The sequence below is a fragment of the Ambystoma mexicanum genome, chromosome 6q (assembly GCF_040938575.1).
Source record: "Ambystoma mexicanum isolate Mex_15411 chromosome 6q, UKY_AmexF1_1, whole genome shotgun sequence".
Classification (NCBI taxonomy): Eukaryota; Metazoa; Chordata; class Amphibia; order Caudata; family Ambystomatidae; genus Ambystoma; species Ambystoma mexicanum.
In genome coordinates, this window is record NC_090937.1 from 1,315,167,106 (window position 1) to 1,315,193,936 (window position 26,831).

General features: G+C 48.8%; 1 protein-coding gene across 5 annotated transcripts in view; it reads right to left on the reverse strand.

The window, feature by feature from the left end:
- CPEB2 (cytoplasmic polyadenylation element binding protein 2) overlaps positions 1-26,831 on the reverse strand; it is a 228,501-nt gene that overhangs the window by 60,953 nt on the left and 140,717 nt on the right. For all 5 annotated transcript variants that reach the window (XM_069631941.1, XM_069631939.1, XM_069631940.1 and 2 more), the window contains one exon: positions 21,426-21,540. In XM_069631941.1, the coding sequence (XP_069488042.1) occupies positions 21,426-21,540 (115 nt within the window). The remainder of the gene's footprint in view (positions 1-21,425; positions 21,541-26,831) is intronic.

Here is a 26,831-nt window from a genome sequence, read left to right on the forward strand (position 1 = left end):
CCATAGGGGTACCAACTAGGGGGGGGGGGCTGTGTGTGTGTGTGTGTTTTTTTTTTTTTACTTTTGGTGGGAACCCTTGGGTTTCCCCGCCTAGGTTCCAGAGTGTCTGGACAGGCAGGAAGTGGAGGAGGAGTTTTCCACATGCGAGTGTGCCTGAATACGGCCAGCTCCCACAGTGGTCTGACTGTCCCGATTGGACAGCCAAACGCCACCTTCTGTAAAATACTGAGAGTGATAGCAGAGGAGTGTGTGCTAAACTGTGTGTGTGTGTGTGCTAAAGTGTGTGTGTGTGTGCTAAAGTGTGTGTGTGTGTGTGTGTGCTAAAGTGTGTGTGCTAAAGTGTGTGTGTGTGTGTGTGTGCTAAAGTGTGTGTGTGTGTGTGTGTGTGTGTGTGTGCTAAAGTGTGTGTGTGTGTGCTAAAGTGTGTGTGCTAGTGTGTGTGCGTGTGCGTGTTTTTTTTTTTACTTTTGGTGGGAACCCTTGGGTTTCCCCACCTAGGTTCCAGAGTGTCTGGACAGGCAGGAAGTGGAGGAGGAGTCTTCCACATGCAAGTGTGCCTGAATACGGCCAGCTCCCACAGTGGTCTGACTGTCCCGATTGGACAGCCAAACGCCACCTTCTGTAAAATACTGAGAGTGATAGCAGAGGAGTGTGTGCTAAACTGTATAAAAGGTGAGGCTTCTGGAGTGAAAAGCAAGTCGACCACTGGAAGCTAAAGTAACCGAAGAAGATGATCAGAGATGCCTGCAGACCCTTTGCAACACTGAAGCAACCACTGCTGTCCTGACCCCTTTTCTGGACTTGGGACAGGTTGTTCCCTTTGGCTGGTGGGAACAACCGGTCCCAAGACCAGCTTTGAATTGAGCCATCTCCTAAGGTCCTACAAGTTTCTAGAGCTGCGGAACCCCCATACCAGGAGACATGTTGCCCATTTCGAGTGCATTATCGTGGAAAGGCCGAATCCATCCAAATCTTTGCTGAAGCCATAGGGACACTCAGAGTTCCGACCAAACTCGCCCAGACCCCTCATCAGAGTGTGGGACTACAGGGAGCAAAGAAGATTGACCGGGTGATCCGTGTCCTTTGTTGGTGTTGCAAAAAAAGGCACCAAAACTGCAGAGTGAACCAAGAAGTTGCTGAAAGTCGTGCCCAGGTCCTCCCTCGAGACTGCTGCTGACAGACCCAGTCCATTGTCCTGCCTTCAGTCATCAGACCAAGGAATCCAGAGGTCAGGTCCAGAGCTGCAACATTGCGGAGCATCCAGGACAAATATTTTCTTCTAACCTAAGGTACTGTGTGTTAGGCAAGATTGTATGCAGTACCCTTTGCGTGTACTACAACAAGCCTGACCTTCTGGCAATAGGAACACAACTTTTGGTATAAGTCTGTACTACACAGGTTGGTTGCGCGTTGAGCAGTCAGGCTCATCTCAAGAGGGGTCAATGTGAGCTGTAAGGGCGTTACACAGAAATTCACAGTGACAAGTATTCAAATAAGGTTTTACACACAAGGTTTCTTGAATAAACAATTATTAATTTATTTATCAGTTAGAATAAGCCTTCTTCAGAACGGGGCAATATAACAGTAACTCAGATACACTTCAAAATACACACTCTTAATATTTCTAAACCAGTAGAACAAGTTACTTTCTTACCTGGTAACGTTCTTTCGATGGGATGTTCCGATGACGTATTCCACATCTATGACAGGTAATCACCACAGCTGTGCTGCTTCTGAACATTTTCGGCGTCTTCGTCGATGACGTTCATACGCCCCTTCGAGGACCTCCTTCGACGGCTGACGTCACCCGATGTTATATGTAGGACGCACGACGCCCGTAGCCTCAGTTGTAGTTTTTTCCCCCAGAACGTGTGGCACCAATCTTCTGCCAGCATTTCTACAGAAAGCCTTGCGGAAACGAAAGCTGCAATCGTATAAGAAATTCTGTAGAGGGGCAGGCTGGGCGCGTTCGATGTGGAATACGTGGGACAATCCCATCGAAAGAACGTTACCAGGTAAGAAAGTAACTTGTTCTTCGAGGGGATTGGTTCCTCCCACGTATTCCACATCTATGACAGACTACTAAAGCAGTACCAACGTATGGAGGTGGGAAAAGAATTTAGAATGCCCAATCAAATTGCAGAATAGAGGACTGCCTTACCAAAGGCCAAATCTTGCCCATGGATAGAATCCAGGGAGTAGTGTTTGACAAAAGTATGGACAGAAGCCCATGTGGCTGCTTCACAAATGTTATGAATGGAAACACCCCCTCTGCAGAGCAGTAGAGGCAGCCACACCCCTAGTAGAATGGGCCCGTAAGCCTACCGTAGGGTCTTTACCCGCCAAACGGTAACATTCAGAGATTGTCTAGATGGATTATCTTGACAAAGTCTGCTTAGTAACAACTTGTCCCAAACGCCTACAAAGAGCTCATCGTCCACTCTGTCCCGGGACATGAGCGAGATGTAGAAACTTAAAGCTCTCCTAGGATCCAACCTATGGAGCCTCTCCTCTTGCTTACCAGGATGCGGAGGAGGACAGAATGCCAGAAGAATGACCTGGCTCAAATGAAATTCCGACACAACCTTTGGAAGAAAAGAAGGATGAACCCGAAGGACAATCCTGTCCTCATGGAACACAGCGAAGGGTGGCTTGGTGGATAGTGCCTGCAACTCACTCACTCTGCGAGCGGAAGTAACCATAACTAAAACTACAGTTTTAAAGGTCAACAATCTCAAAGGACAAGAATGTAAAGGATCAAACGGAGCTCCATTAGGAATTTTAGAACCAGGTTCAGATACCAACCGGGCACCTGGAAAGGTGACGGTGGAAAAACATTAGTGAGCCCTTTCAAAAACTGAGAAATCAAAAAGGAATCTTAAAATATGAACCCTCCTCAGACGAGCGCTTAAATATGGACAGCGCCCCCAGGTAACCGTTAATGGTACCCACTTGCAGGCCCTTGTGGGCTAATGAAAGCAAAAAAGAGAACCACAGGAATGGCACATGAAAAAGGATCCACATTCTTAACCCTGCACCAGTTGCAGAACTTTCTCCAACGGCAACAGTACAGGGACTTTGTTGCAGGCCTTCTGGTCGAAAGCAACACCTCCATCACATCTTCAGGGTGGTCCCAATCCTTATACCTCAACCTTTCAGAAGCCAAGCATGAAGGTTGAGGGACTTGACCTCTGGATGGAGAACCTGACCTCCCTCCCGTGAGAGAAGATCGTCTCGGTAGGGAAGACGGAGTGGAGGGCAGATGGACATGTCGAGAAGGTCCGGGTACCACGTTCTCCTGGCCCATGCCGGAGCAATGAGGATCATTCAGGAACCGAACCTCCATAACCTCCGCAGCACTTGCGGAATGACAGGGACTGGGGGAAACGCGTACAGCAGTGGGAAGGCCCACTCCACTACGAACGTGTCCCCCAAGGCTTGTCTTGGAGGAAATTCCCGCAAGCAGAATCTTTTGCACTTCCGGTTGACACTGATGGCTAAAAGATCCACTTGTGAGGTCCCCCAAAGGGCGAAGATCTCCAGGAGAATCTCCTGAGCCAGCTCCCACTCGTGAGAGACCGTGCTCTGCCTGCTCAGAGCGTCCACCGCCACGTTTTCGTCTCCGGCCAGATGAACTGCAGAGATCGAAATTTCCTGCTGAATGGCCCAGAACCAGAGCTGCATCGCCTCTCTGCACAGAGGGAGAGACCCTGCCCCCCCCTTTTTGATGAGGTAGTGCATGGCCACTGTATTGTCCGTCAGAATCAGGACATTCTTTCCCCGCACAGCCGGCAGAAAAGCCTTCAGGGCTAGCCTGACAGCACTCCGCTCCAACAGATTGATATGGAGTCTAGACTCGGACGGAGACCAACGACCGCTGACTTTCAACTCGCTGGCATGAGCTCCCCATCCCGTGAGGGATGCGTCCATCACAATCGTCACCTCTGGCCAGGGTAGCCAAAATGGAGCCTCTTTCATCAGATTGCCTTCAACGGCCCACCACAGAAGATCCTGGGCAACTGAGGGCAGCACCTGAACCGGATCCGTCATCCTGCCGGAGGCCTGCGACCACTGCATCCTGAGAGCCCACTGCAAAGATCTCATCCGCAGCCTGGCCTCTGGCACCAGAAGAATGCAGGATGCCATGAGGCCGAGCAATCTCAAGAACTCGAACGCCAGGAGACTCTGGGCACGTTGAAACTTGTCCACCATCTGCAGAATGTGATGAGCCCCCACCCCCGGGAGGCGAACACTGCCCCAGAGATTTGTCGAGCACTGCTCCGATGTACTGGAGCCGCTGGGTAGGTGTCAAATGAGACTTCTTTAAGTTGAGGGAGAAGCCCAGCTTGTGAAGGGAGTGGCAGGTGACTGACAGATGATCCAGGACTTGCTCGGGAGAGCGCACCCTGATCAACCAATCGTCCAGGTAGGGGTAGACGTGAATCCCCCCTTTCCTGAGATATGCTGCCACCACCACCACCATGAGCTTGGTGAAGACCCTCGGGGCGGAGGTCAATCTGAACGGCAGGGCCCGAAACTGAAAATGCAAGTCGCCAACCGCAAACCTCAGGTACTTCTTGTGCTTGGGATGAATCGGCACATGAAAGTAAGCGTCCTTCAGGTCGACAGACACCAACCAGTCCTGAAGTTGAAGGGCCTGGAGGACTTGAGAAAGAGTAACCATCTTGAACTTGTCCTTCCTGAGGAGCTTGTTCAAACCATGCAAGTCCATGATGGGTCTCAATCCCCTCGTCTTTTTTCTGGATCAAAAAAATATGGGGAATACCATCCATTGTTCCTCTCTGCTACAGGCACTTTCTCCAGCAGGGATTCGATTTCCTGCGCAAGGAGCGGATCCGGACTCTTCAAAGAGATTCCCTGGTGGATTGTCGTGAGGCCTCTGCCGGAAAGGAAGACAGTAGCCGTGGGCTACGATTCCAGAACCCACACATCCAAGTAATGGCACGCCATTCTACAAGATGCTGCGCCAGCCTTCCCCTAACCGGTGAACCATGGGACATGGCCTCATGACTGAGCTGAAGAGGCTGCGGCAGCGCTTGAGGGCAAAGAGGCAACTGCCCGAGCGGCTTTGGCACCTCGAGTACCTTGTTTTCCACCTCTGGTACTCCTACGTTGGCCTCTTTGACTGGCCGCTCCCCTCGATCTACCAAAAGACGAGTAGTATCGAAAGGAACCTCCCTCCATTGCTGTCCCCTAGGATGAAAAGGCAGAGGTTGGTGGACTGCAGCGCTCAACTACTCTGCTGCAGCTTTGGAGGTCTGCAACCTCTCAAGGCTCTCGTCAGCCTTGCTGCTAAAAAGATGTACACCATCAAAGGGCATGTTGAGAAGCCGGGCTTGTACGTCAGGAGCAAACCCCGACCACCGCAACCACGCAAATCTGCGCATCACAGTGCTCGCCGCAATGGACCGGCTGACACAGTCTGCCATGTCCAGACCCGACTGAAGGGATTCACACATGGCATCCTTGCCATCCTGAACGAGGGCAAGAAAACCATCCCATTCCTGCCCTTCGGGAATATGTTCAGCCGCAAAAGACACACAATTCCACAGAGTGTGAGTGAAACGTGCTAAGGCACACACAGAGTTGGCTGCCTGTAAAGCCATACCCCCTGAAGAAAACACTTTCTTCGCCCAGCCATCAAAACGTTTATCGTCCCCATCAGGATGGATGGTAGGGTATGACGCCCGCTTTGCTGGGGCCGTAGCCGCCTGCACCACCAAACTCTCCGGAGTGGGGTGCGTCATCAAGTAGCAAGGGTCGCTACTGGCTGGACGTTTTATTTTCGTCAACTATTTGCTCACTGCTAGGAGCCTCTCCGGAGCAGTCCAAGCCTCCGCCACCCTTCTCTGTAAAGCCATATGAAATGGCAGCACTGGGTCAGTGGGTGGACCTTGGTCAAGGATATCTGTCAGGTCATCCTGCAGAAAATCCACTGGTGGCGCAGACCACCCCAAGTACTCTGTCACCCTCGACATGAGACGCCGGTATGAAGACTCGGCGTGCGTGCCAGGCTCAGGTCTACTAAACTCAACCTCAGGAGAGGTGTCCAGACCACTGGCATCGAGCAAAGACTGACGCAGGTCTTCCAACTGGCTATGACCAGACAAGAGTTCGCCAGGAACCTCATCAGGAACCAAACCTTCATCAGACCCTTCATCCACCTCAGAGATGTAACCCAGAGGATGGAATAAATCCCTGGATGAAGGCACAGAAAAAGGTTCAAATACAGGCCTCACTGACTTCTTCAGGGCCTTCCTCAGGAGTTTCCACCGATGCATGGGGTAGCTCCGGTAAAGCCTCCACAAAAGGCGTCGAGGGCTTCGACGGAATCGGCGTCGAGTGTGGCACCGACGGCTTCGACACAGGCCTCGAGGGCGGTGCCCCAAGCATGTCCTTCGACGGCCTCTGCGCTGATGACTTCCTCGGAGGCGGAGCCTCAAGAAAGTCGCTCGACGGAAATGGCGGACGTCTTCTTAGAAGACCACACAGGCTCTGATGGTCTTGATGGCGTCAAGGACCAGGACCTGGAACGGGCATGGCTAGAGCGATCGACCTTGTCCGATCAGGACCTCGACGGCTCCTGATGATCGCACCGACTGCCCGAGCCCAAAGGCGTGCGAGCGGCGGCCCTAGCACGTTCCTTGCCGGCTTCTTTCGAAGGCGTGAAAGGAACTGAGCCCTGCGATTCAAAAATCGCCATCATCTCCTTGCGAAATGCGTGCCATTCCGCCGGAGATTAATGCTTATTGGGACAAGCTATCCGTTGGCGAAGTCCTCGGACAAGGAAGGCGACCGGTGATGGCGCTTACGCAAGTGCCTAGAAGAGGCAGAGGAATGGCGGGAACCACTCCGGGACCGAGACCCCCTGGACTTACGCCGACACGGAGAGTCGCCCCTCGAATCGTCGGTCGAAATCCCAGTGGATCTCGACTTTCGGGGTTTGGAAACCATACCTACAGATAACTTCTTCTTCCGCTCCTGCAAGGCCTTCGAAGTCAAAGACTGGCAATCGTTAGTCATCGGTGGCGTGGTCCTCGCCGAGGCACCAGAGGCAGACGTTGTGCGGATCCGTAAGCGACATCTTGGAACCGCAGTCCCAACACTTCTTGAAGCCCGACAGTGGGATAGAAGATGAAGACATGATTTTTCACAAAAACCAAGAACGAAGAACCGATTCAAACAGGTGAAGAACGAGACGTGCCAAGATTCCGAAGCGAACATGTTCACGGAAAAAACGGAGCTGAGGCTACAGGCGTGTTGTGTCCTACATATAACATCGGGTGACGTCAGCCGTCGAAGGAGGTCCTCGAAGGGGCATATCGACGCAGGAAATTTTCCAAAGCAGCACAGCTGTGGTGATTACCTGCAGCTGTGGTGATTACCTGTCATAGATGTGGAATACATCGGAGGAACCAATCCCCTCGATTTTGGGATGGCACACAAACACTTCCTACACCCTCAGGTGACTTTAGTAACTAGGACACTGTGGACATCAATATACTACTGTTGGCATTTAGAATCACAATTAGGAGTTTGTCAAAGAGAAAGGTTATTATGACACAGCAAGAGATCTCACAAATATTCTCAAAGCAGGTAAGTACTTTTAGTTAAAAAAAACAATGTACAGTTAGTTAACCTTTTCCTTCAAGGAAGACCAAACACATTCACCGAGGGAAGAAGAGTCATTCAGGGAGCCAGGCTAAGCCAAAGTGAATTTAGCAGACGTCTAGGTGAAGCTGAAGCACTTCTCAGAGGTAGGTAAAAGTCTTGCACAATGTTTTTCAAAGTCTTTGTAGAAAAGAAGAATTCAAAGTAGGGCCATAAGCGGTTTAGGCTTGTGAGGTAAAGAAGCTATTAGCAACTCTACAGATCAACCACAACAAGTCTCATCAACAGAGATCAAGTGCAGTTACACAACAAAAGGTAAGTTCTCTTAAACTGTATAGTACCTTTAGGTTGAAGAGAAGTGCAGCAGATGACTTCTGTTTCTGTGCACCTCTGCAGATCCTGGTGTTCCTGTGTCTCAGTCGTGGGGACAAGAGGGAGGACGTCTGGAGACTCCTGCACTGCAATGGGGCGGTCACCGACAGCACAACCGGCAATCTTCAAACAAGTGGCACTTCAGTCTTTCAGCTCCTCGCGTCTACCGCTAATAGCAACACCGCGATTTCTGGCTGTCGAGATGGACTTTCCTTGCATCTGGGGTCCAGCACTCTGTTGAGGTAGCTCAGGCTCCGTCAGTCCTGCTTCCTGGGAGTCCGAAGGATCTTCCTGGAGCACTTGGCCAACTTAAAAGCAACGTACACAATCGGGTGTTCCTCTCCCTGCCGTTTTGTTTTCCAGCAGCAACTGTGAGGAAATTAAACCAGCTCTGAGAGGATGTTCAGGTGGCTTCCTTTGGAGTTGTTTGGTCCGACCAACTCAAAGGGAGAAGTCGTCCTTTCAGGGGCTTCTCTGTCGATACGAATTTCACCACAGCAGCAGTGCTTCACCGGGCAAACCAACAGTCCAGGAGTTGCAGCAGGCGTCCTCTTCAAGTTCTTCTTTGGTTCCTTCGTCCAGTGGTCGACTCTGCCTTCCAAGCCAAGCCAATCCAAAAAGCCTTGCCTTTTATGCAGGTTTCACCCATTCATTCCAGCCTAGCTGTCAGTCACCCAGCATGGTGGCTGTCCTTTCCGGACAGTCAGCCGGCCAATCACCACAGAGCGGATTTGGGTCTACTAGGAGACTAAGCACAGGGAGTATCTGGCAACTCCCTCACTTCCCTCCCCCACCACACTCTCGAGCCAAAGGCGGGCTTCACTTGTGAATCCCGCCAAAGGCAAAGCAAAGCGAACAAAGGGACCAAACCTGGTTTGGCACGCAGATTAAATCTCAAGAAGGACGGTGCTTTACTGCAGTTGCGAACGCAGCCCACGGCAAATGCACACCACGGTAGTTAAAAGTAAACCACTGCACCAGCCATTCATCGAGGAAAGGGTAACAAACATGTTACATGAGAAGCTAGACAAAGGGGATACTAAGTAAGCCCCTCTAGCACCCTATTGTAAGATAGTGTGTGCTGGGTCTAGAAAGTTACAAAGGTAAGTAAAGTGAATTTCACTTTACTGCTCTTGGGAACAGTAGTTTATCCAAGAGAAGGTATTCAAACATTTGGGAAATCTGAAAGACTTCCTTGTGCCACTGTACTGAAGGTGCTGTGTGACACAATGTAAAAGATGATGCCTATGGAGTTTGTCAGACTTCACAGCCAAAAGAAACAAGAGTTCAAAATCACATTAAAATACATGAGAGTGGGAAAAAGGGTCTCACTCTCTCCAGGTTAAAAAAATCAGATCCTCAAAATCCAGCAAAGTTGCTGGGGGTCTCTAAGGTAGAGGGAATTAGCACATTTCTGAGAATTATCACCTAACTCTGTGGGGGAAAAAGGGTTTTGCTTACCGGATTCCAAGAAGTCGCTCCAGAGCGTTCGAGTGCACCTAGAGGTGTCCAGGGTCAAACCCTCTTACCTTCGACTCAAGCCGCTGCTTGTGTCCCTTCATCGAGTCCTTTAACAGGTCTCCCTTGTTAGTGCTTCTAAGACACTCGAGACTGGAAGAAATCCTCAGGAACTCTTCGTATTCTGCTGATGTAAAGTCTGTGAACTCTCTCCGCACTGCTTTTAGCTAGGGTTGCGTTTTGGGACAAAAGACTTACTGGGTGAAGAAACCCACTCTAGAACCTTGTACCAAGCTAATGTTACACTAACTAACCATGTTCCTCCCTTTAAGTGTCTTTACTATATGTGTTTGCAGAGTAAATGTATTACTGTATGAACTGTTAGAATCTGCAGGTGCACATAATAACCGATAATACGATAACATTGTATTTTCCCTTTATAACGTTTCAACAAATGTAACCGCGAACAAACACAAAAGTGAAAGTGCCCTTTGAAGTGTATTCTCAAGTATTCCGAAGTGTTCTAGTGGAAACGTCTAAAGTATTTAAAGTGATTCTGGTGTGTGTATATAATAAATATATAATTGTATATAAATTATAAGTGTAAGAGTTTATTTGGCGGCATGTCTAACTAAGGTTGAGTCTACTTGCCTGCAGCTAAAATCTTCCTCTTCAGATAAGCCTGACTGCTCTACCACTCTACCAAGGTCCTGAGTTAGTACAGACTGATACTAAGAGTTGGAGATCGACAAACCACTAGGATAGTTTACAAGTCTTACTACCAGGAGGACTTTAGGAAAAATCCCCTAACAGTTCTGCACTTCCAGGGAGAGAGTAGGGAGTAAGTCCCATCCCATTTCCCGATGTAAAACATGGTGGTGGTGTTGTCTGTGAAGACACGCACCACCTGACCCTGGAGCCAAGGCTAAAAAGCCTCGAGGACCCAGAGGACTGCTCGTAGTTGCAATAGGTTGATGTGTAACTCCTTCTCTTCCAGGAGCCAGAGTCCCCTGGGCCCAACTCTCGAGGGAGGCGTTGGTTGCAACTGTCACCTGATATGCAGAGATCTGAAAGGGAGTGCTGTAAGGAACTCATGGTGGCAACAGTAAAGACACAAGTGATCACAGTTCAAGGGTGTTTATTAAACTGTATAAATGGGTGAGAAAAATGCCTAATCTAAACCTAAATCTAAGATGGGAGCAAGCTACAACCATCAAATAATAATAAGGCAGTCCTAGTGGCGTCTTATCAAAGGCCTATACTAAAAAGAAAAACTATCGTCAATCCTTGATGTGTTCACAAAATAATAGGTCAGGATGGTACAGCTGGGGTCTCCCTTCCGCATGTTTTAGCATGGGACAAGGAAGGTCACCTCAGCCCAAAACACACCTGGGCTTCTCCAGAATGAGGTTTACAGTATGTTTCAGCAATATGACATTCTTTACTTACCGTAATCGCATTTCTGATAATTTTATCTGCTTAGATTCACATGCTGTGCATATAGTCTGACATCTAGTGGTAACTGCGGAGTACTGCATCTTGTCTTTCAAGGATCGAAAGGGGACGTCGACATGGGCGTGCCTGTAACACTATCCCCAATGTGACGTGTAGTGTACCCAAAATCCCTAACACGTCGGGGTCCCTCCGATTCTATTCTTTCTGCCGTGAGGGAGCCTTATGACTATCGTGAGTGAGTACAGATAAGAGAGAATAGTAGTAAGATGTTTATGTTCCTTCCATCCGAGCGGGGAGGAAAGGTGGTCGCATGTGAATCTAAACAGATACAATAATCGGAAATGCTATTACGGTAAGTAATGCATGTCTTCTGATGCTTGTTAATTTGCTTAGAATCACACGCTGTGCATAGACTAGCAAGCAGTACCCAGAGTTGGAGGTGGGATGTAAGAAGGAACAGTAGTGAAAAGATGTCTTAGTACTGCTTTTTCCACCTGGGAATCAGTCCTAGAGTGAGTATCTAGGAAATAGTGTTTTGAAAAGGTTTGTACAAAAACTACAGGTTGCCGCTTTGCAAATGGACTCGAGAGGAACATTTGCAATGAATGCTATGGAAGCCCCAGCGCCCCGAGTAGAGTGTGCTCTAGGCTTGAAGGGGAGGTCTCTCTTGGCAAGAGTGTAGCAGAGTGTGATGCAATTGACAATCCACCTTAAGGTCCTTCGCAGAATCCATATTGATAACTGGTGCAGCTCCAATAACACCGACTGTATTGTGGTTGGATGTGGTTCTAGTAGATTACCCTTGTTCTTGAACAGAATTACCAATCGGAAGAACCTCTTACCACATTCTAACCTAAATATCATTCTGAAGTGACCTGTGTTATTTATATGATTTGTTTGTTTTCCTGGCGATTGTGCTGCTCCTCATACTTTGTACTCTGATCCTCTTATATTTTTGATGTTGTATGTCTTGTATGCGCCATCATGCCTCCGGGTCCATTGCGTGCTATATAAATGTAATAAAGTAAAGTAAAAAGATGGCCGATTTAGAGACAGGATCCCCTTCTCTACCAGCTGCCACTGAAACGAAAAACTGGTTAGTCTCTTAGTGGTTTCGTTCTTTCCAGGTAATACATGACTACCCTGCGCACATAGTGTGTGTAGGCTTCTTTCCGCCATGTTAGTGGCATTCTGGAAGAAAGTTGGCAGTTCAATAGACTGGTTCACATGGAACTTGGATATAAATTTGGGTGCAAATCGAGGGCGAGTGTGCAGAACCACCTTATCTCTGTGAATTGTAACAAAAGGGTCTAGAACTGAAAGGGCCTGTAGTTCACTGACTCTCCTTATTGAAGTTACTGCCACTAGGAAAGTGGTCTTGTAGGTAAGAGCTTTGAGAGTTGCCTTATGCATAGGCTCAAAGGGAGACCCCATAAATCTGGTCAATACCACATTTAGGTCCCATCTCGGAGCCGGGTTGGAAATGGGGGGGATGAGTCCTCTTAACCCGTTCATGAAAGCCTTAATAACTGGTATCTTCCACCACCTTCTGTTGAGACGTAGTGTAGGCTGAGAGTGCAGCTAAGTGAACCTTCAGGGAATTAAAAACCAGGCCTGAGTCTAGTAAGTGAGTCAGGTACAACACAATATGGGTAAGTGCTCGAGCAGTCAATGTTATGTTATTTAATTTATTTAGCGCCAAAGCCCGTAGGCATCCCCCGTCAATGGGATTGATGCTCCTGGAATTGCACCAGATGACGAAGGGTTTCCATTTACTGGAGTAGCAATATCTTGTGTTAGGCTTTCTTGCTTCCCTTAGTATGTGTCCATGCATCTCTGAGGAAGTTGGAGGTGCCCGAACTCTATGACTTCAGGAGCCAGGCCGATAAGTTCACAGTTTGCGAGCATGAATGAAGTGTTTCACCGTGTCCTGAGACAACATGTTGAATGGGCAAGGCAGTTTCATCGGAGGAGAGAGAGACCTCTCCATCAGATGGGAGAACCAGGGTTGGCGGGCCCACATCGGGACCATCACTGCAGAGAGAGAGGCAGAGAGAGAGGCAGAGAGAGAGAGAGAGAGAGAGAGAGATAGAGAGAGAGAGAGAGAGAGAGAGAGAGAGAGAGAGAGAGAGAGAGAGAGAGAGAGAGAGAGATCGAGGGCTGCCGAGACAACCACTAGATCATCCCATTTTACGCTGGCCTGACACCACTGGCTGTTGAGCCACTCTTGCATGGGACACATGCACAAACATGCATGAGGAATCAAGTAAATGCAGCACGCCATCATTCCTAACAGTCGCATGGCCTTGCGTACCGTCACCCCTCGACTGGCTACATACTGAGGGATCTGAAACAGCATGTTTTGTACCCCCTCGTTGGCCGTCTTCTGTCTGAATTAGGGCCCCCATAAACTGCTCAGCTTGGCTGGGGTCTAGGCTGGACTTCTCGTTTATGTAGAATCCTAGACTGAATAAGAGCTCTATCGTCTTTTGGGTATTCAACAGGCATGTTCCATAGGAATCCTCTGTTATGAGTCAGTCATTAAGGTAAGGATAAACTGGGATGGATTGCCTGGGCAGGTGTGCTGCTGCCACTGCCAGTACCTTTGTAAACACCCTTGGGGCTGAGGCAATGCCGAAGGGAAGAACCTTGAATTGGTAGTGCTTGTCCTCTATCATGAACCTTAGATATTTCCTGTCTGCTGGCAAAATTGAAATATGAAAGTATGTATCTTTCATGTCCAAACACCTGCGTTAGCAAGAGGCATTACCCTCTTGCAGTGTTACCATCCGAAACTTCTTAGGTTTGACAAAGTTATTCGCTGGGAGCAAGTCTAGCACAGGGCGCATGGTGAGATCCTTTTTGGGTACAGGGAAGTACACTGAATAAATACCCTTGTTTACCTGTAGAAGAGGGACAACTTCGATTGCGTCCTTTCCCTGCAGGATATCTACATCTTGCAGTAGGATCCTTAGGTGTTATGGTGTGATATGTCTTGATCTCGGAGGTATGAATCGTGGCGGTAGGCCGAACTCGATGCAGTAACCGTTGGCGACGGTCTGGAGCACCCACCGGCCTGTTGTAATCCCCTCCTATGTGTGCAGGAATAATGTTATACGTCCCCCGATCAGGTAGGCATGGGAGGGGACCCGGATCTGAAAGTCATTTCTGACTGGAGGCCAGGGAGCCTCTGGGGGCGGAATTATGACCCCTTCCTTTCCCACGGCGTTGGCCCCTAGGTGGATAGGGCTTAGTGGAGGTGCAATTGTTCCCAGAACCATATTGGTTGTGAGGGAAGCGAGAGTAGGACTGCCCACGAAAGGAGCAGCGAGAACCTCCCCCTCTCTTGAAAGGGACTAATTTGTTTCAAAGTCTTCAAAAGTCTCGTGTTCCTTTTTTGCTGTTTCCAGCACCTCATCAACAGCCTTGCCGAACAGGTTGGAATCTTGCACCGGCTTGTTGATTAAGGACGCCAGAGTCCTTAATCAACAAGCCGTGATTAAGGACTCTGGCGTCCATAATCAACAAGGCGTGATGTTTTAGCAGGGTACCCTGGACTAAATTCCTTCCCGCTGTCTCAGCAGCATCTAAAGTATTTTTGAGAATGTTGTGGTTCACCTGCTTACCCTCAGATACAATCGTAAGCAGGCGAGTACGCACCGGTTCAGGGACCTCCTGTAGGACCTCCTGCAGCAGGTTCTATTGAACATCCGAGTAGCTGGCCAACAGCGAAGTGTTGTTGGCTATTCGGGTGGAGTATGCTGCTGCAGTAGTCATTCGCTTTCCCAGAGCGTAAAATGTCTTACATTCTTTGTCAGGAGGTTCCCCCCCTTTGGACATGGGGACACCTGCCCTCTTCATTGTTGTCGTGATCACCAGAGAATCTGAGGTGGCATGCGCCCTTATGTAGAGGGGGTCAGTAGGGGAAGGGCGAAAAAGCTTTTCCACCCGTGGATTACATCCCTGTTTTGTGAGGGCGTTAATAATGAAGGAGCAATGTGTCTTAATAGAAAAAAGTTATGGGATAGCCTGACTGGCAGGAGGCTTCTCCTTTAAAATATCTTCAACAAAAACCAAATCTGGCTCTTGCGTGGCAATTTGGAACTGTTAAGCTGCTTTCTTTAGAATGGCGTTAAACGCTAACTGGTCAGCAACAGGTGATGCCCGACGTAATGGTGAGGGGGTGAGTCCATACATAAGGTGGGTAGAGGACAGCCAAGGTGGGTCATCTACAGGCTGGTCATCCCCCCCCATCCCTGGGTGTGATCAGTAGGATCATCTGCAGGATCAGCAAAGGGATCATCATCCTGTAGGTATGGGTTAATAGGAACAGAAGTAAGGAACAAGTTACTTACCTGTAACTGTTGTTCTCCAGCATGGGTCTGGAATGGATTCACATGCTCATGAATATTCCCCATCGTCAGGCTGGGAATCCTCGGTAAAGAAAAAAAAAATCAGTTTCAGTTTCGTTTCCGAACTGTCTTTCTCCCAATAACCAATCACTGGTCTCTGGGTCATACTGCCCCCAGGCAATGACTACCCTCTACCTAAGCCCCTCCTCTGGCAGCCATCTTCAGATTTGGTAGCACGTAAAGTGGCAGTAGGACCAAGAGAAGAGCCGCAGAGGGTTTGCATGTGAATTTAGGAGCCAGGCCTGCATGTTCAGCAACCCTGGTCATGGTGCAGAATCGCCCCTCCTTCCCTGGTGAGCAGATCTGCCTCCGCCGGAAGTCTGACTGGAGGGGATGCTGACAAGTCCAGAAGGTCCGGGTACCATATTTGTCTCGGCCACACCAGTGCGACCAGGATCATCCTGCACCGGGACCGTCTGAGTTGATTGATGAGTCGCAGAAGCAACGGCAACGGAGGGAACGCAGAGGGAAACAGGCAGTCCCATGGGAACGAGAATGCATCCCCCATGCTCCCCAGCTGGGGAAACCTGCTGGCGAACCTATGGCACTTGGTGTTCGTCGCCGTCGCAAACTGACCGATGTGGGGATTGCCCCATCGTCGGAACAGAAGATCCACTTGATCCTGTCGAAGCTCCCACTCGTGGTACGAGCGCAGCTCCCTGCCGAGGGAGTCAGCGATTATGTTCTTCACTCCTGCCAGATGAAACGGGACGAGGAAAATCCCCTGGGCCATGGCCCAGTGCCATAGCTCCTGTGCCGCTCAGGAGAGTGCTGGGGATCTGGTGGCCCCCTGCTTCCAGATGTAGAACATTGTGGTGGTGTTCTCTGTGACGACCCGTACAACCTTGCCCTTGAGGGACGGGAGGAAAGACTTGAGGGCCCAAAACACTGCCCGAAGCGCCAGAATGTTGATATGCAACGACTTCTCCTCTGGTCGTCACAGGCCTCTTGCGTGGAGATCGCAGATGTGTGCGCCCCATCCTGCCAGGGAGGCGTCCGTCTCCTGATGAAGTGGGGTCTTGTCGAGAGAGATCTTGTCCTCGAAGCTTCCGGATACCTGGATCCAACGTGCGTCGAGGTACTCTTGCAGTGGCCGCATCGGCAGCCTGCACAGCCAACCGAGGTATATGCATGAAGACGACATGCCGAGGAGGGATTTGATGGACCTCACCCTTCCGTCAGCAGCCGGACGGTTTCTGCCGTGTGAGCGACAGCGACTTCCCTCGATTTCGCTCCGATGAGCCAGTCGTCCAGGTAGGGGTAAACATGGATTCCTCGGAGACGCTGCCGTGCTGCCACTGGCACCAGGCACTTGGTGAACACCCTAGGCGTCGACTTTAAAACAAAGGGAAGGGCCTTGAACTGATAGTGCTGCCCTTGAACCACGAAGCGCAGGAACTTGTGGTGCCCCTTGTGGATGGGGATGTGAAAGTAAGCGTCCTCCAAGTCCAGCGTCAAAAGGAAGTCCCCTTCTTCCAGCTGTCCCAGCACGTGCTGAAGGGTGACCATACGAAACTTATGGGACCTGATGTACTTTTTCAAGCGGCGGAGGTCCAGGATAGGCCGCCACCCGCCCGTCTTCTTCTTGATGACGAAGTAGCGAGAGTACACTCTGGAACCCCGGAGTCTCTTTGGGTTGAGCTCTATCACGCCTTTCTTCAGCATGGCGTGCACCTTCAGCAGAAGGTGGGGGACGTGGTTTTCCTGCCTGGCCATGGGCAGTAAACGCGGACAATTCCATAGAAATTAATTCCAGAGTGTGTCCGTGGGACAGCTCGTCCAGCACCCAACGGTCGGTGGAGATGGTCTTCCACACAGTTCGCCAGCTGACCTCCCACCAGGGTGCGTGGGTGGGGCCTGACGTCCCGGCCGGTTCAGTCCTGCTTTGCAGACCCTGGGCTCTCCCGAGTATGCTCCCACCACTATTCCATGGTTCCACCCATCCTGCTCCCAGCACAGTCCCTGGGCACCCCCCCCCCCCCCACCCAGCCCCCCAGCACAGTCCCAGGGCAAGTGGCAGCAGGTGATTTTTTTAAGTGGAGGGGCATAAACATTTCCCCAGATACGCCATAGTGACCGAGCGTAGTGAGGGAGTCTGAACCAATAAAGGGGTCACCCATGGGGGTTTCCGCCGGGACTTCTTTTTAAATAATGGGTTCAAATGTTGCATTTTAGAGCCCTTTACAAAACTGGGTAAAATGCCAAACAGTTTGCAATTGGTGCTGGGGAGTGCAGGGGGTAGGAATGGTATGTTTTACGGGACATCTATGATAGATGTCAAGTAAAAAGATATCATACCTGTCCCCTGGGCCCCACAGGCACTGTAATCTCACTTCCTGCCCAACTAACAAAACTCACTCACTCCCTTCCAGATCCGCCAGAGTGCTGGACACTATGCAAATGGCAGCGGTGTTCAGTACAAACCCTATTTACACAACCTAACATAACCTGTGGCCTCTTTTAGAAGAAAGCCCTAGACCAGTTCTCTTGGCCTTCTCCTTGAGGAGGAGCTCTGAGGCTCCCTGTTCATCGCTACTGCAGGGGCCACAGAAATGAGATTCGGGAAAAAGTTTGTGGCTGGTGCTAAAAACAAAGTTTCTAAGCAAGCTAATGTCAGCAGCCACTAGAGTATAGGGCCGAGATGGGCAACACAGAGTGCGTGTTATGTCCGATTAGGTGCGAGGAATGGAAGTTATCCGAATGCATCAGAGTAAGCAATATCCGTTATTTAAATGATTGTTATACCAGTGTGCTTTCCTCTGCAGGGAGCACCTCGAATACCCACAAATCAGAGCTCATTAACTGTCATGAATTACCATCACCCAACCCAAAGTATGTTAGTTTTAATGTCCTTAACAAATACTGCGTGGGCATGCTCAGACAACCTGCAAAGTTCCCCCATGTCCTTCATTTAGCGTGATGCAGAGACAGGTGCCTACAGTTTCATGGCTGATGGTGTTACCGCCCACACCATTCAAACTTAAAAACCAGCGACAAGAGGTGGGTGTGCTACGTTTATCTGGACCACTGGTAGCCAGAGCACCACCAAGCGTAGGAGCGTGCCAATTGACGGGTTCTGATCTGAGGTTATTGGGTGATTGCTCATTGTTGCACTTAAAGCATTTTGAAAAATAAAAGTAACAAAAGATAGAAGTAGCTGATTAGCACTCTAAGCACATTATGGAGGTGTGCTTCTTTATCTTGACTGACTGCAAGCTTCGGATCGCTCTAAAGTATAGACTTTAATAAAACTGTTGGTGCGCACTCCCCTGGGCATGCGGCCGCAGCCCCCCAGAGGGCCATGCCCCACAGTTTGAATACTACTGGCTTAGAGGATCGAAAGGGCGGCCCCCTTTGCTGGCAGAATGGGTTCACGTTCCCCTTGGCCCCGTTCCTGATCGGAGTAAAAAGTCTGAGGCAGGTCCTCTTCAGAACTGGTGTAGACTGGTGGAGACATCCTGGGCGATCCTAGGGGTGCCAGAGTGAAGAGCAGCGCAGCCTTTGTGGGCCTAGGCAGGAATACCTGAGCTGCAGGCATGTCTCTCACCAAACCAGGCCACAAATGGAGGCTGCGGAGCAGGAACAGGCACCGTCGATGGGACTGTTGACTGAACCGCCGGAGTACTATGCGGCAAGGAAACCTTGGGCGCCCTAATCGTCGCAGTGGTAAAGGTAACGGTCATGGAAGAACCTTTGGTGTTGCAGCTGTCGAAGGAAGAACAGTCTTCGTAGATGTGCTGTCGACTAGGTACTGGACGGTGTGACAGTCTTGGTGTAAGAAGCCGTCAACGAGGCTCGAGTTGGTGACAGTCGATGGCGGTGGAGCCGGTGACTGGTTCTTCTATTACTTGCTCTTGGAGGAAGCCTGTGTTGGCCGCCGGCACCAGAAACTTTCTCGCAGACGGAGGCAGCCAACCTGCCACTAGGCTAACCGCTGACGAAGCCGGTGATCAGTATGTCTCCGAACTGGGTCCTGCAGCCGCGGTGACCGCTGAGGACGACGATGGAGCGTGTGATATTACCGTCTTTTTGGATCTTCGCCAAAGAAGCATCCTAAAAGGACCTCGACCTCTTCTCACTAGAGGGAGCAGGATCTATGTGATCATTGCGACCAAACGTAATTGCGACGGCCAAAAATGCCAAATTGTTTTTATTTAAATTTTTTTACTAAACCCCCTTTATACCACATAGATATGCGGGGGAAGACCCCTCGCATCCTCCCATATTACTAAAATATCCCATACCCCCTCACATATATATGTGGTGCAAAGGGGGAGTTTTAAAAAGTCAGGCATTTCAGCCGTCGCAATTGTGAAGGCAACATTTTGAGCCATTTCCGAGGGAGCACGCTCTTTGGACCTGGAAGCCCTGGAAGAGGCATGACTATGCCCGGAAGCCGCATCAGAGGCCTTCCCTTCTTTGATCCACGCCACCAACCTCCGATGGCAGTCCTTCAGCGTCTTCGACTAAAAGGATTGGCAAATTGGACATCCATCCGCATCGTGTTCGGGACGAAGAGAGTAGATACGCTCAAGGTGCCGATCCTCTATGAGGATATTCTTCAGGCTGCAGTTTTCACAGTCCCATCTTTTCTTTGTGGCATCCGGCAGTGTTGGAGCAATGGCCCAAGCCTGGGCCTGTGGCGCCACGAGCTGGAGATAAGATCTCATCCAGCAACGGGTCCCTGCCACAGGTACTCATAACGTGACGGTAGATTTCACAAAAATAGGCAAAAAAATAGCTAAAAGCTAATGGATTTTGGAGGAGTGAAAAACAAGGACTCCCAACACGAGAAACGTGCAGTAAAAACTTGAAGATGGCCACCAGAAGTGGATCTTAGGAGGAAGAGTGTCATTGGCTGGGGCAGTATGACCCTAAGTGAAAATGAAAGGCATTCCTTTGTGTGGGTGCTTGCTGGAAGGTTGTCTGCTCCAATCCACATTCCTACACAGCCTTGGATGTTGCTATTCAGTTTCTGAGAGTCTGTCTGTCCAGGTTTGTACAGCCACCTCCAAGTTTGAATGTTGCAAATATCCTTATTAGACGGCTGGAGTCAACCCCAGACCTTTTTTTTTGGATATATGGATATAAGACGACGGGAAGGACCCAGGGACCATGTCAACCACTGGAGCTAAAGGTCTGAAGAAGAGGACTATGACAACCGAGGGATGTCAAAGGACTGCTACAGAAACTAGCAATGGATCATTCAACACCACTGCATTGCAAACCTACCTTCCAATTGACACAGAAAAGACCTTTTCAAGGTGCTTTCCTCCCTCTGAATGGTGGGACCAACCAGTCACCTGTCCTGCTTGAGGTACATTGCCTGTTTTCGGAGAGTGCATCTTTGAATTTTCCCTGCAAGGCCCGGATTCAGCTGTACATCAATGCACGGTCCTCCGAATGGCCAATTGGCTGAAACTCTTCTTGGGTGTCCGAGGCTCTTCTGGGACACTGAAAATCCGCTCTGCTGCCCTCCACCCGAAGACGAGACTCCTGAAAGAGCAAAATCCTGCTGCAGAGTTACCGAATACCACCTGACTTCGTCCAGGGTAAAAGCAAGACATGCTTCTGTGACGATTTCCATGAGGGTTCCTCCTTCTCTGAGAGACTGAATATGGGCTGCCCCACCCACTACAGTTTAAGATCTCTAGAGAAACGTAGGAGCCGGCTGGCGGCGCTCGCCCTTGAATCTGATAAAGGCTAGGGTAGTCTTACTGCGGCCTGGAATTATTCTCAACTTGCTATGGGTCCAGGGACTGGATAGCCCTCCTATCTCTCGAGCCTCCACTCTCCTATCTTTGGGATGCATTGGGTGCAAAGTCCTGCTTACTTTCGCGCTATCCAGAATGGCCCTAGGTGGTAGTGTCTTTTTGGCGGTAAGCAAAGCCTTTTTGCCTTACTTATCTTGCTTAGCTCATCTGTTTTGGGGGCACTGATTATCCTTATGGCCATCAGTGCCAGGGGAATGTTCGCCATTGTACAATTCCTCATTTTCTTTTCAGATATAAAACACATGCAAGACAAATAGCACAAATGTTTGATCTGAACTCTTCAAAGCCTACTAATCATACACACAAAACAGGTATACATTACCTGCTCTCAATGGCCTCGGAACACCACCAACAAAGATGGTTTTTCGTGGATCAAGAGGCTGTGAACCATCCATAACAAAGTCACTATCACTCAGATTCCAAGGACGTATCTGAACCTACAAAAATGGTGGGAATAATCATTAGGTTTCAGCAAATTACAAAATATGGCTGACGTAATGAAAATCATTTCAAACTAATGCTTAGTAAATCATCATTTTAAAGTAATCTACTTTAGAACTGAATTTCATTTTTGAGTTCTGACTGCCTACCTTTCTGGGTCCCAAAAATGTTTTGATGGCTTTGTTTTTTTCCACTGTTCCTTTGCAGCCAGAGGGACTTCTACCAAAGTACCCCTCCCATTGCAACCTTTTCATGTAGCCATGGGAGTGTTAATGTATTTCCTCATACCCTGCTTTTTAGCCATTTTGTTTCATGCCACCCTTTTGTCTATGTGGATCAAGAGTGGTTAAGAGGGATTTTCTGAACCGGCCATATGGGAGGGTTCTGAGAGACCACCCTACTTGGCAAACAGGGCAATTGACAGTTCCGCCTAGCCAAACTAGCAAGGTTGTAGCAGAGCAGTAAAGCAAGACTTCTGGAGTTATGGTGTAATGGTACAGTGGGCCACATGCAGAGCGCTCAAATCAAAGTAAACAGAAGTGAAGAAATACTGTGTATTAGGCCTTAACACACAGACCTGATCTCAACTACAGTTTTAAAAATAGTAAAAAGCAATGAAAACAGCAGATTGTGTACAGTGAAGTGGGTTAAGCACAATGTAAAAGCAATTGAAACAAATATCCAAACTTATAAGCCCCCTGCCATTTCATAAGTCCTTCCATGAGGCAAGTAGGTCTAGTGTCTCCGCAAGAGTCAAAAGTCCTAGGAAAGTACCAGGAGCAGGGAGCTGGCAGGCTAAAATAGTGAACAAGTATTGGCAAAGCCAACACATAGGTAAATGTTACAGTGAAGACATTTAGGTAAATTAAGGCAGATTAGGCGGGGTACTCTCCCAATTCTACCACTAGGGGAAGCCCAGGCGGCATCTTTGTCCAGAACTCCATTGATCACGACCAGACACGGAAAAAGGGGTCGGGGAAAGCTGAAGGTTGTACACGCATACAATCTGTTGAGAAGATGTTTTGCTGCTTTCCCTCACTAGACATTTATGGACCCCCAAAACTATTTGCTGCATTTTTAAACCGGTCTTGACTTTTAAAAGTAAGTGACTTTTTTTGCTTTACTTACCTGGCTTAGTTTATGTGTTTGGCTATGATCAGTCCCTAGGACTATCAGTGCAGGTGGACATTGTTCCCCTTACTCCTCCAGCACCCCAATATGAAATTCCTTGGTTGTTTTACACTTAAGGTGAAGTGCCGTAGGGGTACCGTGTATACCTTTCTCTTTGTTTTAGTAACTTTATGGTTACTTGCATGATGTTTCCAGGATGGGCTAGTGGAAGCCAAAATTTGTCTGCAGAGTTTATTTTAACTTTCTCGCCTGCACTTTTGCCTTTTACCGCAGAATACCTTTTATAGTACTGTAAGGGAGTCCCTAAAACGCTCACACCAAAATCAATACACCCCGCTAAGGAAAATGAGGACAAAGGCGATCTTGTAAGGATAACAAGTTTAATATTACAAATGAGGTTGGTAGCAAAGGACTCTGCTGCCTGAACGTTCTTCTCCTATCCCTTCTCCCGTTCCTTCCTGCCAAAATGGTTTCAAGCAGGGGTTTGTATAGGTCCAGCTTGCCATGGTGATGTCACTGGAGCTGGATCATGACTTCAGACCAATCTGTCCTTTTTCCATAATAGAATGCTTCCAAGCCTTCTTTCTTCGTCGACAGGGGTTTTGTCAGGGCATACGGTTCTACATTTTGATAACTATGCAGAAACACACTTCATCTCTACAGACTTTTACAAGCCTTGAGGCTTTAGCCCAAGGACAACTAAACATTGTTATCCATGTGCAAACATATTTCATACATTCTATACATATTCCACTCATCCTGCTCACGTTATGTGGGTCCATATTTTTCTCCCCTATTTAGACTTCTATTTTATCCCATTCTGCACTTTGCCGCACAAAAAATGCAAGTCCTATTAGTAACCTGCATAGACCCTTGACGGACAGTGGACACCTGGTGAGTAATTTCGTGCTTCGGCCCTAGTGAAGAACACTGCACACTAAGCGCCTGTGGTCCATTTAGATCCCACAGGCCGCAATCCTTCGGGGAAGAGGTGGAGTTTGACTCCTCTACAGCACTGATTAAGCTTTTACAATGCCTGGGATCTGACATTACAAATCTATCCAACTAATAGTTAATTGCGCCTTATATATCCTTCTGTAGACCATACCTTCTTTTTTTTCAGTGCTCGCCCATGTCTATGCGTATGTAATTATGCTTGCATGAGAGACCATTCCCAGTGCCCCTCCTCCCCCTAGTCCATTGTAGTTCCTTGAAGAGGTCTTGCGTAACTCTGAAGCGCTTGGGTGTTTTGGAGGACCTTGGTTCCTTCCAAACAGTACCATATACTGTGAAATGGTTAAGCCACAAGGTTTTGCCCTGTTCTTTGCCCTTCTTGCTTTTTGGCCTTCCTGCACTCACAGGCATTCTATTTAAAGGCAAGCCCCTTTCCCCAGAAAAGCCTGGACTTTCTTGGACAAAGCTGCGGTACGAGTTTGTGGTCAGGTATGGGGGTTGAGACGGTCTGGTCCACATCCTGGCTAAAGTAGGTCTATTGCTGGGCAGATGTGGTTACCAGACGCTGTACATGATTGGATAGCTCCTGCCAATTTGAATGGTGCAGTTGGTGGGCTCCGAAGTGACTCCAGCTCGAATTTAGGATAAAAGGGCGACTCTCACAGCCATTCTTCAGATAGTAGTTGGAGCCAAGACCCCTTCAAAAAGGAGCATCCCGCTGCACTGAGGATCTGTGACTCAATCAACATTGCTTCAACAATCGTCTTTGTGAATCCCTGCTCCTTTGTTTTACATTGCTTCAGAAACCGTCTTTGTGAATCCGTGCTCCTTTGTTTTATCTCCTGAAGACAGATCCCCCACTAAACTCCTACCTAGAATCTTCTCCCAGGTGGCCAGGAGAGGGCAGACACTTCCTGATCGCAATCTTTGGGGTGGTGTACTGCGGGAGGATCACCTGGGTGTAGACCAGGCCCAGGGAAGCGGGGAGATTGCGCAGGGTGAGACCGTATTTTTCCTTAAAAAGGAATACTGTTAACCCAAGTTTAAAAGAGGAAATGGCTTATTGCCATTTTGGTACATCTCAATCCTCGAGTAATAAGGTAAAACCTAAAAGAGTAACTCCTCTTTGTGTTGAGCCCAGGAAACCAATCGTTTAAACATCTAGAGTCCCATATCTTCCACAAGATCAAAAGTATTCCAACAGGAGAGAGGAACATGTAACCTTTTCTGTCCCTTCTGTCTCAAAAAAGGGTTAAACCTTTTAATTCTTGCTTTAATAAAATCTGGCGAATAAAAACAATTTTCACATCTTTTGAGGAAGCAGAGAAATCAAATTCGTCTAACTCAAACTACAGGGACTGGTAAGAAGGCAGCGGCTCAAGAGGGAGGCAGGAGTCCAGGTCAGGCAGGCAAGCCTAATGGCTTTAAACAAGGTCAGGCAATTAAGCCGAAGGGCCTGCATCTGACCTAGTCAGCCCACCTAGGGCATAAAAGGCTGCCTAAGAGAGAAGCAGTAGATAGAAGCTGGAGCAAGAGCGGTAAGGCTGGACGTTGTAGAAGCAGAGGATGCAGAGCACTAAACCAGCGGACCACGACCCAGTCTGACCACAACAGGGACGCCGGAATAGAGAGTCAAATTCCAATTGCAAACTCTGAGTTGGTCTTGTGCTCACAAACCCTGAATAGCTGTGGAAGCACCAGAGAGAAAAAGCAGTCTTTCCAGGTACGCCTTCTTTGCTCTGTATACGGAGCTGAAGTTGCAGCTGTTCCTAACGCCTGTGTACAGAGTAAAGCCGAGGGAAACTGGAGAGTGGTAAGCTCTCCCTTAATGAGACCGGATCATTGATATGCGTGCAGCAGAAGGGTGTAGATCCCGGGAGTACCCGAAGTAGTAGCAGGAGAAGCAGCAAAGTCGGGAAGCCGCTGCAGCCTGCAATCTTTATAATTGCGAGTCGGAAATGGAAGTTCTGTACTCCTGTGAAGCTGAAGTTCCTTGTCGGTAACTGTAGCTAGCTTTCAAGTGTACTCGCGTTCATTTATGAGCGAGTGAGAATCAATCGTAGAAGTGGGAAGTCTTTAATAATGGGAAAGTAACAAGCGCTTACCTGGAACGCTTGTGCAATGAAAAGCCTTTTTTACCCAAAGAGCAGTAATACTTTGTTACCGAACAGTCACGTATCTCTGATTAACATGGAGAACGCTGTTGGTAGCCCAAGCAAAGCGAAAGTAAATTTCCTGAAGAGTTGCAACGGTTTTTAAAAGGGACTGCACGCATGAGACAATGGGCCTCATTACGGGGTTGGCAGTAACCTGCGATTTTGCCGCCAACCCTGTAACATCGAGTCCGGTAGGACTCCATGGAAATGGGGTCACTGAAGCACCGTGCTTCAGTGAAAACAATGCCGGTAGAGGTCTGATTTCCCAGGGGGTAAGGGAGGAATTTGTGCCCCTACCGGCATTCTCGTGGTAGGGCGGTCCAGAAAGGGCGCCGATACGTTGCTACTGGCACTCTTATTTCCAGACCAACATAACTGGAATGAGGACAATGCTTCCCTGTGCCTTGGAGGTGAAGTGCTGACCGCAAGGTGGGAATGTGTCTTTATTTGCAGTGGCAGTTTGTTAGGGATAATTCTCAGAAATGTGCTAATTCCCTCAACCTAAGAGACCCCCAGCAACTTTGATGGATTTTGAGGACTTAATTTTTTTTTAACCTGGAGAGAGAGACCTTTTTTCCCCCATTCTCGTGTATTTTAATGTGATTTTGAATTCTGTTTCTTTTGGTTGTGGAGTCTGACAAGCTCCTTAGGCATCAGCTTTTGCATTGTGTCACATCACCTTCAGTGCAGTGGCACAGGGAAGTCTTTCACATTTCCCAAAGGTTTTAATACCTTCTCTGGGATAAACTACTGTTTCCTAGAGCAGTAAAGTGAAATTGACTTTACTTACATTTGTAACTTTCTAGACCCAGCACACACTATCTTACAATAGGGTGCTAGAGGGGCTTACTTAGTATCCCCTTTGTCTAGCTTCTCATGTAACATGTTTGTTACCCTTTCCTCGATGAATGGCTGGTGCAGTGGTTTACTTTTAACTACCGTGGTGTGCATTTGCCGTGGGCTGCGTTCGCAACTGCAGTACACACTACCTTATAGGGTGCTGGTGGGGTTACCTAGTATCCCCTTTGTCTAGCTTCTCACGTAAC